Here is a 20,893-nt window from a genome sequence, read left to right on the forward strand (position 1 = left end):
TTGTTTTTTTTACAAATGTGTCTTGAGAGAACACTTAACAGGAGTTGAGTTTGAGTTTCCTTATTGCTAATAATATCCACAAGTAAATGGATGTATTTGTTTTTGATTTTTTTGGTATAGCCAACTATGGTGCAGTGACTTAATTCCTCACTGTGCAAGGGTAGCACGGAATGGACCCTATTGCTAAAATAGCCAGGCATATTTTCATGAGCCATTTGTGCTAGTTATCTATGGTCCTATAACTGGGCCAAAGTTTTACATTCAAGAATAGTGTTACTGTGCTGTCAGAATGAGTAATAAAGAGGTAAAGAAACACTAGACTTAAAACTGCCTCTTTTTTAGTAAGCTATCATCTATCCAGCAAAGATTAACTGTTTAAATTAAATATGAATGGCAAGAAGTTATACTGAAAAGGGAAAAAGTAAGGAAAAAGTTTTGTCAAGAAGGGAAAATGAGGTAGTAAATTAACAGATTTCTGCCCGGTATGTGAAGAATTTTAAAAGTATCAGGGTTTTTAAAAAAATAGCAAATTGAGTTGTGCACGTGAAGAATGTCAAGTGCTGGGTAAAGAACTACTGATTTACCTTTACTTGAAAGGGAACTTGAGTTGTTTCCCACTATAAATTTCTGCTTACTTATGCATAAACAGTCGGGCTTAGTTTTAGTCATCATTCAGCTCTACAGCTCTAGCTTTTCCAGTCATTTGTGGAGATGGTGCTGCTCTTTTTTGTAGTGAGCACTGGGATTCAGGATCGTAATAGTCAGTTTAAATATAGTTTTAAAGGTGGCAAATGGATGCATAAAAGAAATGCAGCCTGTGGCAATGTATCTTTAATGTGATGTGCTTGGCACTAAAATGAACTTGCTGTGCCCCAATAAGATGGAGATTTAGCCAGCTCATTGAGCCTGTTGCTCATTTGCTTATTAGATTATACTTGAACAACCATCTCCCTCAAACAGAATTCTTCTGGGCAAGTGGTACATGTGTATTTCCCCCAACAGTCAGGAGAGAAAGCAAAATAATTATCTACCTACTCCTGGTCAGAAGAGGGAACACCTGGACTCCATCCCAAAACCATTAAGAAGGTTTTCTAGTAGTCCTTCCCAAAAAGGAAAATCTATATTTTTCCTTACTTTATAGTAGACCAGATTCTTTTAATCTCAACAAGCATTTGTTTTTAAAAAACACATTCCAAGCTGAAGACATGATTTTTAATCGTCTACATGAGGCCATTTTTACATTACAAATTTTACATTTTATTAGAAAAACAGAGTTTACTATGTCAGTCTCCCTAGATTTCACTATAATACAGTTTACACAATAAGTACTGTACCTAAATATGAAGGTCATTTTCCAAGTACAAGGGACATACTTAAGGAATCACTTCATGGAGAGTTTTGTTAAGTGAATAATAAACCAACAAAATACAATGCAGATTTATTCAAATTTTGACTTACATACCAACGTTTCCCCCCCACAAGATCTTATGTGTCCGGAGGACAAACTGCCTACTGCATAGGCTTTAGTTATCTGTGAACTTAAACAGAATTAAAAGCTGAATTTACCAGATAAGATACTGCATAAGTGTTCGTACAATGCATTTTTTACAAGGCAGCCTTTAATTACCCATTTTTCCACAAGTAAAAAAAAAATAATAATTTCAGCCTGTCACCATCTAACTACTTTCTTGTTTTTGACAAGTTTGTCAATACATGCACCAAGATCCAACTTGGGAGTAAATAAAACCACATTTGCAAGTTATATATGCAGTTTGGCTTTCAGTTACACAGCTTGCTACAATAGTAATAAGTTACATAAAAATGCAAAAATTTGCAACACGAAGGGAGAGGTAATTACAGCTTAATTTCTTCACACTGAAACAGAGTACAAATAGCTTATTTCTCACTTAATGGACTTTGCATGAATACTTGTCAAAATTAGGTATGGAAACCAGAGGATACCAAGGGCTTACATACTTGAAATGTTGTAACTAAAACCTGTGCCTTTTGTACATTAAAGGATTAACGATGCTGAATGTTATTTTAGCTCCCAGGCACTGAATCAACAAACCAATATGTAGTAACTGATGCTGGACCCCTTGGTGTCAATGCAATCAAAACTACATTTTGCAACAATTTTCTAGGTTTTATGGAAAATTCCAAATGTTCAAGATTCCTCTGAACTAACAGAGGATGGCACTTATTGCTGAACGAAGCAGTTCTATTGAAATAACATTAGGAAGGCCAGAGGGATATGAGGGGCATTTTTGAGGACTAGATTAACTAGAAATGTCTCTGAGTATTTTAAATAAATTATCTGAAACCAACCTGCTCTTTGGAACCACAAATTTGCTTTCCTCTAAATCTCAACATTATGGGGTTAGCTTCTGCCCTTATAAATTGTGAATTGTAAATATATATTTTATATTATTAAAAATGTAATCCATATATTTGAAGAAAAGAATCAGTAGCAGCCAACTTCTATTCCTCAAATTCTTTAAGGACACTTCAAGTTCTGCTTTTTGCACTTAAAAAGTGGTCTTTTACAGTTGTACGTTTTTAATAAAGTCTGGTAAATGTCTATCAAATAACATTAGCTGAAGAACTGGATTCATTGATTTAACTTTTTTTTAAAAAGCACAATATGCTGAAGAGGATGAAATAGCAAGATGTGATATTAGGCAGCTTGCAGTTAGAGATTGTAAATGTAAACTAGAAGCATTTACCAATTAGAGTTACTGGTTTGTGGCAACAAGCAAATTATGGATAGTTTTATAGGAGTAAAAGTCAGTTTAAATCAGTATGTACAAAACCAACATCCTTAAATTTCGGGAAAAAAATGGGGCCCCTTCTGAAGTCGTGTGCCCCTTATAATGAGCTATAAAAGCTAGTATTAGGCACCATCACCACTCTCCATAAACAATTTAGTACTGCAAAAAGTTTGGTCTATTTCATAAAAATACCCTTCATACTTCATTGCTGAGGTTTCTCAGCTTTAACTTAAATCCAGTAACCTTATCAAATACTTTCTATTCAAAAATTTGGAAAACAGAAACTGGCATGTTTTATCTGTATGATGTAAACACACTAATGGCAACTTTTTTTTATGAAAGGATCATTTTTACATTTCTTGTAAGCATTTTGTCATCTCCCCCACAGTCTCACTCTTTAACTGCAGTTATTAAGCACAAATTGTACTTAATACATTTTACCCATTAGAACAGTCCAAATTAAAAAAATTACACAAGCAATGGGAAATAGAAAAATATTCCTTTTAAATACCATAATTAAGAAGAAATAGCTCTTATCTAACAGTATTCAACAAAATTTGAACTCTAAGGTTTCCTTGAAGCTAATATAAATAAAACATTGAGTTCAATAATGAACAGTTTATACTATATACTTATGAAAAAGTAAAACCAATTAAAAACCATATAAAACAAAGTTTTCGTAATACAGCCTAAGAATTAAGACTTCGAATTTTACTTCCAGAGAAGGATCCTAAATACCAACTGGTTCAGAGAAGAATGTGAAACCTTCAGACTGTTAAAGAAAAAAATGGCCGCAATATTGTTTTGATTCATTCAAACCTATCAGATCATATCTGTAAACTGTATGGCTAATTTTCAGCAAAACTAGGTTTTCTACTGCAATTTAGTACTAAAATACATCTAAACCTCAACTGATAAGATTGTCATCCCACCAGAAATCTTTTTTAAAAAAATAAGCAAGTACTTTTACAGCTGTCAGCAAAACAATTCTTTTGTTAAAAGATCTTTAATTCTCACCTTTTGTCTAAAACGAATACATTTTAGCCCAAGCTATTCCATTTGTGCAAGTTAAAGTACAGTACATTTTGGTCAAAGTGTAACAATGGACAGATAGTGAAGCTGTTAGTGATTCTACACAAAAAAGGTGAGGTCTTTGCCCAGAGATTGATTTTTCAGACTGCAGAGTGCATGTATACTATAAAGTGCTTCTGTTAGTAAATTGTATTGGCAGTAGTTAGTCTAGATGTTCATTTATTCTTAAAAGCTTCATTTGGTAATCTATCCTTCCCTCCCCATCTCCCACCCACAGGAACAAGGCACCTTCAGATTTAAGGGATGTACTATCCAACTGTGAAGGGTTAAGCTAGAAAAATGTGTTCATTGTGGTGTTAAGCTGCTGACTACTTTTCACCATACACTCTCATCCACTGAGCTTTCAGGTTCATGCGTTATTGAAATCACATTTGGAAGAAGCTTTACTTTTTGTTTAGACAGACAAATCTCACTTACAGAGATTAAAAAAAGTTTTATACCCCAAACCATAAAATCATACTATCCTAAGGCATACAAGGCCTGCTTGTTGAGTGCTTTACTGTGACTTGGTAATTCTGATGTGAAATTTTAAATATATTTTGTCGTTTACATAGGGCCAGAAGTCACACTGATGCACTTAAGACACCAGATTTTATTTAAAAGTAGCAGCACATATTGTTTGGTGTTATTAGACCTAGTCACTTGTATTTTGCTTTTATATATTTGTCTCTACCATCTGCTACTCAACCTTACAGTTAATATTACTGAAGCAGATAATATGACATCTTAAAGCACAACTCAGCTGTTTTCTTGGAAGCATTAATCCCCATTTTATATTAATTATGGCCTGATAGAAGGAATTAGCCATTATAGCACTGAAATGGCAAGTAATATTTTAAAAGTTACTTATGAAGAATTATTTCTAATGGTAGAATTTAAGTTTTGGACTAGATTAATTTAAGACTAATCTTTTTCTAAGGGGCTTCTTCTGAAAGCCAAGTTGCAAACAGAGCACATCATCATCATTAGTGAACTTCCATATAAAACTGTGTTCAAATAGACACCATTTATCAGTTTTCCACAAACTGTTTTACACTTAAATTACAAAAGCAAGTAATCCACTAACATCAGGTAACAGTCACAACAATGGTTATAAACTTGTACAAGGCATAGATACTAAAAATTGCCTTTATACCACTGTAGACGTGAAGGATCTTTTATGAGCAGGAGATACTCAGACAATTCAGACCAAATGTGAGTTGGCCTCTTGAAAGAGTCTATCTCATCACATCAATTTTGATAACTGTTGGGATTAAATGAACACATCTTAATGATCGATGGAGGAACTCTACCACTATTCTTCTGTTCAAGTTCTGCTGTCCTAGCGTTTAATCACCACTTGCTCGTATGCTCCGGAACCTACCCTGAAAAAATATTGCAAAACAAACAAGTTTTCAGTTCTAATTTAAATGGAAGATACCAATTAATACTGAATATAGAACAATGGAATTTTTGCTTGTTTACAAATTCAGAGAAAACACAAAATGAAAAGTGTTTTTAGATGTCTATTTGAATGTGTAAAACTGTTATAGTACAACAGCAGAACATGCAGGTTAGAAAATGCCTTATGCCATTGATCAATAATTGTTTTCATTTATATATTATAATATATTTATATTTTCAGGCAAGTGCAACAGATGATAATTTACTATAGGGAAGTTAAATAATTTCCCTAGTATGCAGTGGTTATGTATAGCCTGTAGTTTAAAACACTTAAGTCTCACACAGCCAGTAAAGTTGTATTATTTACCAGAGAAGAAATAAAAGCATCAGTTCCCTCAATCTGGTTACAAGGAGGCACCTGTAGTCAATTATTGGATGGTATCATGGATTAGTTTTTGACTATGTCTACACAGCCCCAGAGTGCAGACTATGGGGGTGCGAACTGCAGCATGAACCAAATTGTTGACCTCTAGTTATCCTGTGTGGATGCTGCTGGTATGAACTAAAAAGTAGCTAGTTCACATTAACATAGACCTCTTTCAAAACAGGACTATGTTAATGCAAATTAGGTACCTTTCAGTTCATGCCACCAGTGTCCAAACAGGGCAGGTAGAAGGCAGCATGCTAGTGTGCACTACAATTCACAGCTCTGAACTGCAGGATCAGGTAGCCCTTAGACACAGAATTAAGTCTCTTGCTGCCTTCCCCCTTTACAGAGCACACTGTCACAACCAGAAAGAGAAAGCATGATCTCTTATCTGCAATTGGTTTACCTCTTCAAAATTACTCTTCGGTAGCAGCATCCTACACTACTACAAAATGCTTACTTTGCCATTTTATAACACCTTAGGCAGATGAACTGCTATCTCTAAATCTAACATCAGTCTGTATCACTGCTACCTCTGTATCGAACATCAGGACTGTACCACACGTATTCAGGGATTGATTGTTGACGCTATATTTCACTGCAAGTCCCATTCTGTATTGCTCAAGTGCAGCCAAACCTGGAATACTGCATTCAGCTCTGAGTATAAATGCCAGAAATCAGGAGAGGTTTCAGAGTAACATCCGTGTTAGTCTGTATTCGCAAAAAGAAAAGGAGTACTTGTGGCACCTTAGAGACTAACCAATTTATTTGAGCGTGAGCTACAGCTCACTTCATCGGATGCATACCGTGGAAACTGCAGCAGACTTTATATACACACAGAGATAAGCTATTACCAGCAGGACAGTGGGGTGGGAGGAGGTATTGTTTCATATTCTCTGTGTGTATATAAAGTCTGCTGCAGTTTCCACGGTATGCATCCGATGAAGTGAGCTGTAGCTCACGAAAGCTCATGCTCAAATAAATTGGTTAGTTTCTAAGGTGCCACAAGTACTCCTTTTCTTTTTGAGAAATCAGGAGAGGTTTCAGAGAACAACAATTATCTGGGAGGCTAGAAAGATTTAAGACATAAGAACATCTATATCTGTATAGTCTGCTTGAGAGATCAAAAATGAAAGAAGAGGGAAGGGTATGTCTCAGAATTTGCAAATATTTGAAGGATGAAGAAAAAAAGATTAATTATATGGAAATAAGAGTAGCAGCTGTGGGATTAAATTGAAGGGAAAAAACAAATTGAATATCAGGAAAATATCAGAGAGTTTAGATACTAAAGAAATAGTCAAGACTGACAGGAAAAAGCTTCCTAAGAGCAATTAGCCTATGGAATAATTAGACCCAAAGGAAGTCTATAAGGCCAACATTTTGAAACCTGGATGCTTACAGCTACGTTTCTGAATCCATATTCAGATACCCAGACTGAAACTCGAGTCACTTCCAAGATGCTGAGCAACCCCAACTCCCAAATGTTCAGTACCTCTGAAAGTTAGATCAGTTAAATATGGATTTAGGAACTTAACTTTAAGCATCCAGGTTTGAAAATTTTGCCTTGTATTATCCATATCATCAGAGTCATTGAAAAAATGGGACTGGCATGTAACATAGACAAAGTACTCATAAAAACCTAGTACAATATGCCTTTGCTAACTGGTACCTAACAAGTATTAATTGTTCAAACTACATACCTATTGGGTAGATGATGACTTCCAAAAGAAGTACTCCCCCCAGGGCCCACAAATAATCTCAGCCCTTCTTCTACAAAGGAAAGAAGTTAACGTGTTTAAATATGACACCTTCAATGTTGACAAACAAATATTCTCTAAAGAACCTTTCTAAAAAAAGATTTTAAATCCATGAACTTTGTAAATGACATTTAAAAATGTTTGCATCTGAAAACAACTGGGACCCAATCATAATAAGCTGTGCTTCAGGGAAGGCAGTTTTCTTGTAGGATTGCCTCTGCCCTTTGCTGCACAGACTTAGTTAAAGTGATGGGCCCCAGGGGCACAAAGCCCAGCAACCCTCCCCGCCTCTCAGGAGACAGCACCAGCCAGGAGTTTTCCTGGATTGGTCTATAAACACTCCCTACTCGCACTGGGAGTGGGAGCTAGGGGTGTGTTAATTAAATTAGTGCATTTGGGCCTCTACTGTACATCATCTTTTCAAGTTTTTACTTGTTTTCCCCATATATACCTTCTGCACTGGAGTCTAAACTGAAGTCTTGACTCTGCAATATTTTTTCAACGATATCATCTGCATCTACTCTAGTGGCATCAACCCGCTTCAATTGTGACTCTACAGAGTCTTGCTTCACTGGATGCCTGTCAGGATAAATACATGTAGAGATTCTAAAAACTAAAATTGTCAATACATTTAATTCAGAGTACTGTCACTATAAGAAGCCTTTCAAGTTATGTTAAGTGTACCTGCCAAGTTTTTCTGAAGATATCTCTTTAACAGGAGTATAAAAATTATCATCAGTTACTTTTGGTTCAGTCTCTTCACATGGCTCTAGAATACTTCCAATTCCTGTAGACGTACTTCCCACTGAAGTGTTTCTCCTATGGCAGAGATCAGAAAAACTGGATGATCTGGAGTGGCATGTGCTATAGCCTATTGGAAAATAGAGAAGAGAAGAGAGCTACATTAGTTAAATTATTAATGGCCAGGGCTGTGCTTTTCCCCCCACTATTTGGTTTGTTTTTTCTCCGACGAGAGCCTACAAAGGTTTTAAGAAGCTACATACACTCTCACACTCTATCCAATTCACTTAGTATATTTTCCTTTGGCGTCTTTATCATTCTTTTCTCTGCCTTCTTGGATGGTATCTTCATCAGCTTGGACACATTCTGGGGTTTCTTTTCAGATTAAGAAAGAAGTGTATTAAGTAGAAATGCATTTTTCCATGTGGATGACTGTAGCTATTATCATCAGATCTTTTTCATATCTGACTGACTAATTTTGCCTTTCAGTGTTGGATTTTTTCAGGTCTTCCTTTAAATTTTTTTCTTCTATTTCTTCACTTCCTGCATCTGGAGACATATATCCAGAGCAAACATGCTTTGGTAATTTTGTTCATGTAAAAGAAGGATGAAAATTGATCAAGTTCAAGTCTTTCCCTTTCAGTATTTTATGGCATTATCATGGATTGATTTTTGCCAGTTTGTGAATTTTGAAGACAAATAATTTCAAGTGCAGTGTCTGATGTTGAAGAGCTGCTGGAAAAGGAACATAATGGACTTGCAAAAAAATAAAGTTCCTGTTGGAGGTTTGTCTCCTCATTGTTCTGCTCCACCATTTCAGACAACTTAATTCAACTTACACATTTGATCTTGACTCAGAGTAATCTAGTTTTCAGCCTTTGGAATGAGCATGAATCCTTTCTATCTTGCTCATTTACCAACTCTTAGAAATGTTTTCATTTTACTTTAGAAGAAGAATTCCTAGTTTCTATTACTTGATTTTATTCAGTTGCTTCTTCCCTGTCACTTCTTTCAACATTAGGCAGGTGGAATCAGATAAAGTCCTACAATGATGGCTGGTAATCACTAGTCATTCATTTGTGGTATGATCAGCAGCTTAAATGTCTACTACAGTTAGAAGTAGAAGTAGACTTTACCATCTAGCGAATTCAATACTTTGAAGAATGAGAAATAAGGTGAGCTAGCCAGCTTTCTGCAGAACCATGTTATTAGATACCCTTCCAGATATTACTAGAGTCTAAAAAACTCAAGGGCTTGATTTTATAACTACCCAATCCCCTCTTCAACTGATTGCATGCATTAGCCATGACCCTGCCTCCAATCACCAGTAACTCCACCCATTGCCTCCTAGGCTTTTAATTCTCATTTCCTAATAGACCTAACAATCCTGGTGTTTTCATCATCATTTCCCTTTTTACTTTTTAAAACTCCTGAAGCTTTTAGTCACAAATTAGAAACAGGTTCTAACGTCAATTATTTGTTTTCATATACACTATGTCCATGTAAACATTTCCAAGTGGCAGAGTTAAAAAAAACAAACCTCCCCCTTTTCCAAAAAAATAAGTCCCCCAAAAACCAGTAGGTGGGGTTTTTCTTGATTAAAAAACAAACCCACACAAAACCGTTGGTAGTTTGGTTTTAAAAGGGTTCACAATTCAAAAGCCTGAACTAGGTAGAATGTTTCTTTACACACACAAGCAGCCTATTTACATCAAAATGCTTTGTGAAGCTTCTGAAATACCAAAGCTAATAAAAATAACTCAAAGGAATTCAACATCAACTTCTACCTGACAATTTTGATTGCTGGCTTGCATAGCTTGATGTTCTGGAATGTCCACATGCACCAAGTTCATCTGGGAGTGACGCACTCTTTGCTGAGAGATCTACAATAAATGGCAATCAGAAAATATTGCTGAATCCACCACTCAGTTTTTGGCCTACAGCCATTATCAGACTGAGATGTCAGATCTCACAAGATAAACAGAATGGGACTTGATACCAGTTAGATAAGGAACCTCTAAGGAAAATCCAGATTCTTCAAGAAAAAATGTCAGCATTCAAGTACATGACACTCTCCTGGACTATAAATAATTACTGATTCAAAGGAGAGAGTATCAGAGGGTACACAATTGGACAGCTTTTGGTTGAAATACATTAATGAACACAGGCAGCTGGGCGTTGAGTTAAGAGCCCATGGCACTTTCCCCAGAAAAGCAGTGTTAACCCAGATGTGCTGGCAACTTTTCAGTCAGATACTTTTATAAAATTCTCTGTAGTTTCAGTTGACAGAATACCATTTCCTGTCCTAATCTCTGTCTAATATTGATGTGCATATTGTGTGATATAGTAAAATATATTGAGGCTCACCCTAGAGTTGCAGAATTTTAATAGTAAGTGAACTGATTTCTATCAGCTTTCAGTATGACAAATGCTAAGTGATTCTTAAACTTGTACCATTCAAAATCTTATTCAATATCTATCCATAATGCACCAAATCACAAAAAAGTTTAGCTAATATTAAGGGCCAATATACCCATGAAAGCACGATCATTCATAAATTAAAGATTAAGGGCCAGATTCTGCTCTTAAGTACACTGGTATAAATCCAGAGTAATGGCACTGAGATTTGCTTAAGTAGCGGCAAATACGCTCATACAATATTAAAAAGGGACATAAGCAATTGATCCGATTTCCTTTTCTTTCCCACTTCCAATAGAAATACTGCTCCATTACACCAGTGTAAACCCAGCATATCAAAGGAATTACTCTGCATGTACATAGTGGTACCAAGAGCAATATTGCTCAACAAACAGAGCAGAAAGGGGATTTTGGATAAAATATCCATGTCTGTTTAAGATTCAGAATATTTCATGAAATGTATTTGCTGCTGCTTAGGTCTCAAACAACAGTAAAACCAATAGCATTATTTTATACCTGATATACCCAGATGTACCACTTTCAAGTTCTCTCCACCCTTCCTGTCTTCATGTAAAGATTCTGATTCTCCAGCAACTGCAATGGACATTCCTGTAGAAGGAGGCCTGTAAGCAAATGCACAGAGATCAGGGTTTGCTTTACCTGTGCTTCTGTCTTTTTGGAAGCATCATCATGATTTGGGGGTGGGGAATCATAGGTTCAATTTGCATTGGACTTCACTGGCACTTAATAAGACTGTAGTATCAATAAATTTAGGAACACACTCCCCCAGTTCCCTTTGTCCAAAACTGTTCAAATTCAGGGTTCCTTGCAAAGTTCATCCATTTACTCAGCCTTCTGGGGAGGACTGAAACTTCTGGAGGATCCATGGAAAGATGCAGATACATCTTGTTGAGAGTTGACTGTTGGTTGTTATTTTTTTAATTGGAAGGGGAGGTGTTTGGTTTGGATTTAGTTTTTAATTAAAGTACTCTGAGCCCAGGATAGGCATTTTGAGTGTATAAAAATGTTTCTATCCTTGGCAGAACACACAGGTTCAGTAAGAATAAACCAAGTGCCCAGTGTCCCCTTTCCATAACCTTTTACATTACTAGAATGTAAATTTGTTTGCAGGGATATAAAGCCAGACACTTGACTCCAATTCTGACTTAAAATATACATGTATAAGACATTATTAATTTGTTTTACTTAAAGAGAGCCAAAGTGGAATGAGTGATATTTAATACCACAGCACTAAGCTTATGATTACATGATAGCAGGCTAGTCAAACAATAGCTGAGTTGAGTTGTTTGGTGCATTTCCAGTTGGAAATGCTTTTCGTGGCCTGCAACAGCAATAATAATTTAACAACTGCCTCAATGACCTCACCCACGTACATGGGGTCTATGGACAATGACAATGGGTAGCAGGCGTATTTCCTATTAAAATCTTAATCCTTCCCTAGGATTTTTTTTTAGGTCAAATGCATACCTAAGCAATAGGTTTGGTTACACACACCCTCTCCCTCACAAGTAATAGGGATAAAGATACGTACAACCAGAAACGGTTCAAAATATAAAAATTTCATAACTGAGCTACCCCATACCAAATATTCAACCAACTATACTCAGGGAGATAGAGTTTATTGAACACAAACTGGTTTCACTACAGATGGGTATCTACCACAAAATCATGGAGTTGGAGAGCCTCTGTGCAGTTGAAGAGGAGGAGGAAAGTCTCAGGGAAGGAGATAATCAAGCACGAGCAGAAGGAAACTATCCCATAGTTGGGAACCTCTTTTCAGATGTCATGCTATCCTCTCACACTGAGGATACCCCTCTGGGGGAGGGTATCCAAGTTATTAGGAAGAGATAGGTAATAGTAAAAGTGATTATTAGCAATACAGATAGTAGGGTTTGTGATGACTGGGAGAAGCACGTGATGAGCTGCCTGATGGGTGTGAAGGCTGCGGACCTCTCGAGGCATCTAGATAAGCTTACATGCCGTGCTAGGGAGGAGCCAGTGGTGGTGGTGGTGGTGGTACAGATAGGCAAAAATGACAAAGATAGGAGAGAGATCGTGGAGGCCAAATTTAGGCTGGTAGGTAAAAGATTAAAGTCCAGGACCCCCATGGTAGCATTCTCTGAAATGCTTCCAGTTCCACACCCAGAGCCAGCCAGATAGGCAGTAGCTGATTTTCATTTGATTAGAAAATTTGAAAAAAGTTTAAATTTTCTAAGGAAATAGCCAGCTAACCAAAACAAAACTAAAAACAAACCCCCACAATCAGCTACAATATTTGCCGGGTTTGATTTGAAAGTTTAGTATTCCAGGAAAGAATTAGATCATCAGTTTGGAAGAGAAGATCAAGACTGAATAATTTTGTCAAGCCATCGTGAAGTAAAATACAAGCTTTAACACATAACCGAGAGATTCTTTTTGCTTTTATTACAAGCCCCTAACATCAATTATACAACAGAAATAGACTTTATAGTAGTCCTATAACAGGGCTTTAAAGAGCCTGATCATTAATTTTTTTCTGGAGATAACGTTATCCATAAATCCCAGATACACTTTTTATGGCAAAAAACAGAAAACTCAATTTAAATGTTGATTTCAACTTTATATGTACTAGTGTACAGAGAAAAGGAATGCATTATTTTATTAGCAAACAGGCTAGAATTTAGTAGCCTGTTGGGAATCACTGCTCTGAGTAATATCAGGTTAATGCAATTAGTGCCAGTGACATATGTAGACATGTGCCAAAAGTAAATATAGGAGTGTGCAATAAACAGAGGTAAAACAAACTCTGCCCTGCTAAACAAACTAAGATAATACATTTTCATCTCCTGTCCACTATGTAGTCGGTGAAATCCTCATCCTTCCACTCTGGCCCATTTATACCAGGTTAAAAAAGGGGCCCGAGCAGTGTACAGTGGCTCTATTAGCCCTGGATCTGACCGGGGAGAACTCCCGCACTGTAGGAACCAAGGAAGATTGCAGGCAGGGCATCCTCTGAGGACACCCTCACAAGCCTTAGTGTAGGGGATATGGCCACAGCATGTAACTCTGCAAAGATTCTGGTTGCCATAACTTACACAGTCCTTTCTACTGTCTACATTACATCAGAGTCTGCTTTGAACCTTGGAGCAACCCAGAATCTGGAGGGTGCAAATGGTAGCCTTAAAGCCACATCAGCTCCACACCTCATATTAGGCTGAGAATACTGTGCTGCATCTTTTAGAATCCAGTCCAGAATATCTCCCAGTATATTTTATTTTAATATTTAAATTTTTATTAGTTCATTTTATATTCTGCACAACTAATAAACTAGGGCTGTCAAGTGACTAAAAAAAATTAATTGTGTGATTAATCGCAGAGTTAAACAATAATAAAATACCATTTATTTAAATCTTTTTGATTGTTTTCTACATTTTTAAATATATTGATTTCAGTTACGACACAGAATAAAAAGTGTACAATGTTCACTTTATATATTTTTTATTACAAATATTTGCACTGTAAAAAACAAAATGAAATAGTTTATTTCAATTCACCTAATAATCTCTTTATCATAGGTTTCAGAGTAACAGCCGTGTTAGTCTGTATTCGCAAAAAGAAAAGGAGTACTTGTGGCACCTTAGAGACCAACCAATCTATTTGAGCATAAGCTTTCGTGAGCTACAGCTCACTTCATTGGATGCATACTGTGGAAAGTGTAGAAGATCTTTTATACACACAAAGCATGAAAAAATACCTCCCCCCACCCCACTCTCCTGCTGGTAATAGCTTATCTAAAGTGATCACTTCTCCTTCCAATGTGTATGATAATCAAGTTGGGCCAGCAGGAAAGTGGGTTTTTGTGTGTATGGGGGGGGGGTGGGAGGGGGGTGAGAAAACCTGGATTTGTGCTGGAAATGGCCCAACTTGATTATCATACACACTGGAAGGAGAGTGATCACTTTAGATAAGCTATTGCCAGCAGGAGAGTGGGGTGGGGGGAGGTATTTTTTCATGCTTTGTGTGTATAAAAGATCTTCTACACTTTCCACAGTATGCATCCGATGAAGTGAGCTGTAGCTCAGGAAAGCTTATGCTCAAATAGATTGGTTGGTCTCTAAGATGCCACAAGTACTCCTTTCCTCTTTATCATAAAAGTTGAACTTACAAATGTAGAATTACGTACAAAAAATAACTGCATTCAAAAATAAAACAATGTAAAACTTTAGAACCTACAAGTCCACTCAGTCCTACTTCAGCCAATCGCTCAGACAAACAAGTCTGGTTACAATTTGCAGGAGATAATGCTGTCCACGCATCTTAATTTACAATGTCACCTGAAAGTGAGAACAGGTATTTGCATGGCACTGTTGTAGCTGGCGTCGCAAGATATTTACGTGCCAGGTGCGCTAAAGATTCATATGTCCCTTCATGCTTAAGCCACCATTCCAGAAGACATATGTCCATGCTGATGACTGGTTCTGCTCGATAACAATCCAAAAACAGAGCAAACCAACGCATGTTCATTTTCATCATCTGAGTCAGATGCAGAAGGTTGATTTTCTTTTTTGGTGGTTCGGGTTCTGTAGTTTCCGCATCGGAGTGTTGCTCTTTTAAGACATCTGAAAGCATGCTCCACACCTCGTTCCTCTCAGATTTTGGAAGGCACTTCAGATTCTTAAACCTTGGGTCAAGTGCTGTATCTATCCTAAGAAATCTCAGATTGATACCTTCTTTGCGTTTTGTGAGATCTGCTGTGAAAGTGTTCTTAAAACGAACATGTGCTGGGTCATCATCCGAGAGTGCTATGACATGAAATATATGGCAGAATGTGGGTGAAACAGAACAGGAGACATATAATTCTCCCCCAAGGAGTTCAGTCACAAATTTAATTAACGCATTATCAGCATGGAAGCATGTCCTCTGGAATGGTGGCTGAAGCATGAAGGGGCACATGAATGTTTAGCATATCGGGCACGTAAATACCTTGCAACACCGGCTACAAAAGTGCCATGTGAACGCCTGTTCTCACTTTCAGGTGACATTGTAAATAAGAAGCAGTCAGCAGTATATGTCCTGTAAATGTAAACAAACTTGTTTGTCTTAGCAATTGTCTGAACAAGAAGTAGGACCAAGTGGATTTCTAGGCGTTAAAGTTTTACATTGTTACATAACTGCACTCAAAAACAAACAAAAAAATCTACATTTGTAAGTTACACTTTCATGATAAAGAGATTGCACTACAGTACTTGTATGAGGTGAACTGAAAAATACTATTTCTTTTGTTTATCTTTTATCATTTTTATAGTGCAAATATTTGTAATAAAAATAATATAAAGTGAGCACTGTGCACTTTGTATTCTGTATTGTAATAGAAATCAATATATTTGAAAATGTAGAAGAACATCCAAAAATATTGAATAAGTTTCAATTGGTATTCTATTGTTTAACAGAGCAATTAATTTTTTTAATCACAGTTAATTTTTTTTAGTTAATTGCGTGAGTTAACTGTGATTAATCGACAGACCCTACTTTATTCACAAGGGGACTGAACTTTGATCCAGATTAAGGCTCAGAAAGTAGGAAAATAAGATTAGAAATCTTCAAGGAGAAGACATCTGAGATACACTGACAAAATAAGAAGGAAGACAGCAATTTTTTCAGATTACTATTATTCTCCTCTTTATTCTAGACTAGTTTTTAATCTTTGAGTGTCACCTAAGGTTTTTCTATCTTGTCCCATTGGATATTGTTTGAAAGAACTAAAAGAATAGTAGCCAACAATATAAACGGAAGAATTCTATACAATATTTTGAGTTGGTGCTCAGCACAATATACTGTTAATAAAAACATATCATGTAACAGAATCACACCCCATCCTTAACTAGTTTAGTTAGACTATCTGTCTTTCTCTTCCCCCATTAAGTGCCCATTATTCTGGATTTATAGCTTGGTATGTAAACAGTGGTTGAGCCTAAAACTGGCAATCTAAGATTTCAGTTCAGAGAGGAGGGGATTTATAAATCATCCTAACATCTAGTTCACCTACTTTGAAGTTACAAATGTGTACATGACATCCAAAAGTCTTACCAGTTCAAATACTGTCTTTTTTTTAAAAATGAAGGCAAGTGTATAATTTTGTATTGAAAAGAATACTAATGAATATTAAAAGAAAGCAGCAGACAGCAGACCATTATGGGAGGGAAGGAAAGATACTTCTTTATATGAACTTCGAAGGATTCGTGTTTCTCCCGCCTATCCCTAAACAGCAGCTCTTTATTTTGGACAATTGCTAAACTGGCTCAAGGGTCATGATTTTAAACATGTAAATCTTTTTGATTTGCAGTTGCTTTTACTTTTTGACAACAAAATATTTTGAGAGATGTACATGTAATCAAACATTAACTTCCCAAAACCATGTTCAAATTTAAACTAAAAGTCATATCTAGAACCTTGCATTTACAGGATGTAATTTCATTTGAACTGCAGCCTGGATTCAACAAAAACCTCAGTACAAATAAAGTTCAAATTACTTGAATGGTTTAAACATAAGCGTGACAGGTCTGGTTGAATAAGACAAAAGTGTTTAATAGCTAAGGCTGTGAATCATTCATGGAGGTCATGGAAGTCAGGGCTTCCATGACTTCCTGTATAATCAGTGAATTTTGCAGTTGTAGTGCAGCTGACCTCAGGACCACCCCAGCAGCAGGGGAAGCCCCGGGGCCAGCTGCACCAGCCATTGCTCTGGCAGCCCCAGGCACCTTGTCCCTGGTGCTGCCCCAGGCTGCTCCCCTCCCGGACCAGCAGCAGGGGCACTGGGCTGCCCCTCTGCCCCACCCAGCAGAAGCATTGCCCCGGGCTGCCCTGCCCCCAGCAGCAGTCTTCAGGAACGTCCCCTTTCCAGCAGGTAAGATTTAGTCACATGTATTTTTAGTAAAAGTCATGGACAGGTCATGGAGCTGTGACTTTTTGTTTATTGCCTGTGACCTGTCCATGACTTTTACTAAAAATACCCGTGACTAAAATGTAGCCTAATTAATAGCTTTTAAGTGCAATTAGAAAAATCTTGCCACAAATTTCAAAAAGCCATTTGGAACTAGAATTGAAGATAGCTTGTCATTTTGAAGAGACTGTAAGTGCTTTGTACATCTTCACAAGCCAGAAAAGTAGCATTAGGTTTTGTGCTGTTCTGGTAATATGGTATGTCTTACAATGATGCATCTAATATTTAAAAGCTTTTCCATTTAATGTTAATGAAAGTGGTCTCAGAAAAGCACATTTTAAAAATAAAAAACTAACCTCCAGAGTCCTACAAATATGATTTATGTTGGTAACGCTGCATAGTATCTCCATTCCTACTGACCAGGTTATCTAAATTGTGTTTAGCAGACTGTGGCTTTGCTGGAAACAGGAATTTTCCCAATTGCACTTTTACAGTTAGGCCACCTGCCAAGCTTGTATGACTCAGAATAAAAAGGAAAGGAGGCAAAATTTATCTTACTCATAACTACATTTTTCCCTAAGGTGCAGCACATGATTTTCTGCTATGTGGTTAGCTGCAGAAGTAAACACACAGTGAAGTAGAGCTATTATATTCCCTTAGCTACAAATCAAATACGAGGCCACAGAATCCTTGTAACAAAGCAGTGTATTTTCCTCACTACCACCTCCCTTCCCAAAGCATGCATGCCATTTTTTGCTATCTTACACAATGTCCTTGGTAACAAATCTTTCTTATATGAAATCAGACCACACAAACTTTTGAATTTTAAAGAAATCATTTATAAACCTATAAGGTTTAGTTACTGAAAGATGTAGTAATACGTTTTCTGAACACAGGCATCAATGGAGTTCCTCTCCACCAAGCAAGTTTACATAGGCTTTATGCAGGGAACAGTATTTGCCTCAAGTGTTTTTCTGAATTTCTATACCGTTACACCTTTAAAATTTGATACAATATTCAAGTAGAGAATAATAAAGTATTTCAAGGCAATGAAAAAACTGCCTCTCAACTACCAGTATTTATATTCTATTAGTCAATATCCATCTTCCATTTAAATTTTTCATGTTTCTTTAATATTGTCACTTTGAAGATAAGGATTTGTGCATGCACAACTTTAAACAAGAGTTGAGCCACTAAATTACAAGTGAAATTCAAGACTGCATAGCGTTCATAAACTTACGTTTTAAAACATGGGTCTCCGGACATTAGCTGCATGCTGATCAATACCTACAAATCAGGAAAAATAAGACACATGAGCAAAACAAAGAAAACACTGTAAGTCAGCAAAGGAATTGGTCTGTGATGTTATATGGTGTGTCAATAAGTAATACTCACTACCAAATTTGCATTTAAATTGAAAATGTGTGTGTGTGTTACACACACACACACACAATGGCCACATGGTTCTGTAAAGAAAACTAATCGTGTCCAAAATAATACTGGTACAGAAGAGAGTTAAACCACTATAAATCTTACATGACAGTTTTTTAAACAAAGCAAAAGCTACAAACTAGTGTTTGAAATCAATTACATTATCTCATTTCTACCTTAGGATTCTATAAAAGGACACTAGACAACACAATAAAAATAAGTATCAACAGTAGGGGGTTCAAGAAAGAGAAGGACTGTAGGAGATCTCATCTGTCCCCCTAGATCAGCAATGTGGATGTACAAGGAATTCCATTTGTACATACACCAGCAGCAGGCACTTTACTTCACCGAATCATCATTTATCAAGAGTTGCTTATTAAATTGTCAAAAGTGGTTGTGCTACCCTCATTGGGAAAGTCACAAGTGAAGGCAACCACAAAGGCAAATAATGACATCAAACATCCATGAACACGGCGAGTCAGGACTCATTTGACCAAAAAGTGAGCACCATGTTTTCATGAATGTTTTCTGGACTAAAGAAACATGTTTTGGAGAAGCCTACGACTGTCTCAAACAAGCAAAAACTGAAGACCTAAACTGTATAGTTACCTGTGTGACTGATCAATCCCAGTGCCCCAACATCACAATTTAATCAAATTACACAAAGCTGTCCCAAATTCTACTGATCCAAATGGATTAGAACAGAAAAGGATGGTGGTTCTAGATCACTCTCAGGGGTTCAAGATTCAATATTTCCACAAATTCTTTGGCACTGGTTAGAGAGTGAGTAGAATCCATCACAATCCATGACTGAATGTTAAAGCTGGCTCATTCTTTACAGAATTAGGCAAGCCAACTAAAGAAAACTACCCTGAAAAGAACTAACTGTATAGTTACAAGAACATATAACTGTTACATTATTTATATAAACTATGTCTACGCTAGACTCTTTGATTGTCTTCTTATATTGAATTTACTTTGCATTGCCCAATTCCTATTGGAATCAGAAACTAAAATTAATTTAATACTTAAAAATAGTTCTCCTATATAGCTCACTAATCAGAGTTCCAAAACTGGCAAAAATAATCCACCAATTTGTTGCTTGTGTGGATGTCACTTGGTTCTCAAAAATAAGGCTAAGATTTTCACTGCATTATATTACTTACATGTCCAGTCTTCCTCCAGTAAGAGTGATTACTGACAGAGAGGATTTTCAGCAACAGCAAATATATTTTAAACCTTGTTAAATGCTTGGCTGTAATGTTTATGGTTTTCAGTTCCACAACATATTAGTTCCTGTTTTTCCCTTATGCAGTTAATAAAAATACACTTTTACCTCAAATAGTATGATGGAAAAAAAAACAAAACCATGAATTACTTTGAGAATGGAATTATCTTGTCTGGTATTTTTGGTATCATAACCTTCCAATAAACAGCGACGAGTGGTATTTCCCGATCCAGCAAACTCTGCAAGGTTTAGGTCTGCAAAGCCCAGCTATTAAGAGAGAAGGAAGAGTTAGTTATCATAATATAATCCAGGGCCAGTTACTGTATGCACAATAATTAGTACTAGTTATTAGCCTTTAATCACACCTGAATGAGAAGGATTCATGCAGAAGGGATGGATTCAAAAAAAAGAAAAGAAAAGAAAAGAAAAGTTACATTAGAAAAGAAAAACAAACACAAAAAAATCAGGTCTACAAAACCTTGTAAATATTGTTAGAATTGATACTGTTTAATATGATTAAATGCCAAATGCTGCTCAGCTGTACTCTTAGTTTCAACTTTCACCTAAAAAAACCCTAGGAAGGCTTTCTAAATATTTAAAATCCCATACACGCAAAAAATATAGAAGTAAAGACTTCCATCATTCTTGAGAGGCAAAGAAAAACAAACTCCAAGAGAGGTGGAGGTGTGGGGGGGACATTACTAT

At 36.5% G+C, this 20,893-nt stretch overlaps 2 protein-coding genes across 6 annotated transcripts in view; one reads left to right on the top strand and one right to left on the bottom strand.

Moving 5' to 3' along the window:
- HENMT1 (HEN methyltransferase 1) overlaps positions 1–20,893 on the top strand; it is a 72,562-nt gene that overhangs the window by 33,785 nt on the left and 17,884 nt on the right. The gene's annotated exons all lie outside the window — the stretch shown is intronic.
- Positions 1,199–20,893, bottom strand: part of EEIG2 (EEIG family member 2) — a 40,608-nt gene continuing 20,913 nt past the window's right edge. Inside the window, exons 4-11 of one of the 2 annotated variants that reach the window (XM_073356842.1) lie at positions 20,339–20,455; positions 18,770–18,816; positions 11,106–11,212; positions 9,959–10,054; positions 8,115–8,301; positions 7,882–8,036; positions 7,374–7,443; positions 1,199–5,227 (exon numbers count right to left, since the gene is read on the bottom strand). In XM_073356842.1, the coding sequence (XP_073212943.1) occupies positions 5,185–5,227; positions 7,374–7,443; positions 7,882–8,036; positions 8,115–8,301; positions 9,959–10,054; positions 11,106–11,212; positions 18,770–18,816; positions 20,339–20,455 (822 nt within the window). In that variant the 3' untranslated portion in view covers positions 1,199–5,184. The remainder of the gene's footprint in view (positions 5,228–7,373; positions 7,444–7,881; positions 8,037–8,114; positions 8,302–9,958; positions 10,055–11,105; positions 11,213–18,769; positions 18,817–20,338; positions 20,456–20,893) is intronic. The other variant, XM_073356843.1, reaches the window with a different exon arrangement.

Source organism: Lepidochelys kempii, chromosome 8 (assembly GCF_965140265.1).
Source record: "Lepidochelys kempii isolate rLepKem1 chromosome 8, rLepKem1.hap2, whole genome shotgun sequence".
Lineage (NCBI taxonomy): Eukaryota > Metazoa > Chordata > Testudines > Cheloniidae > Lepidochelys > Lepidochelys kempii.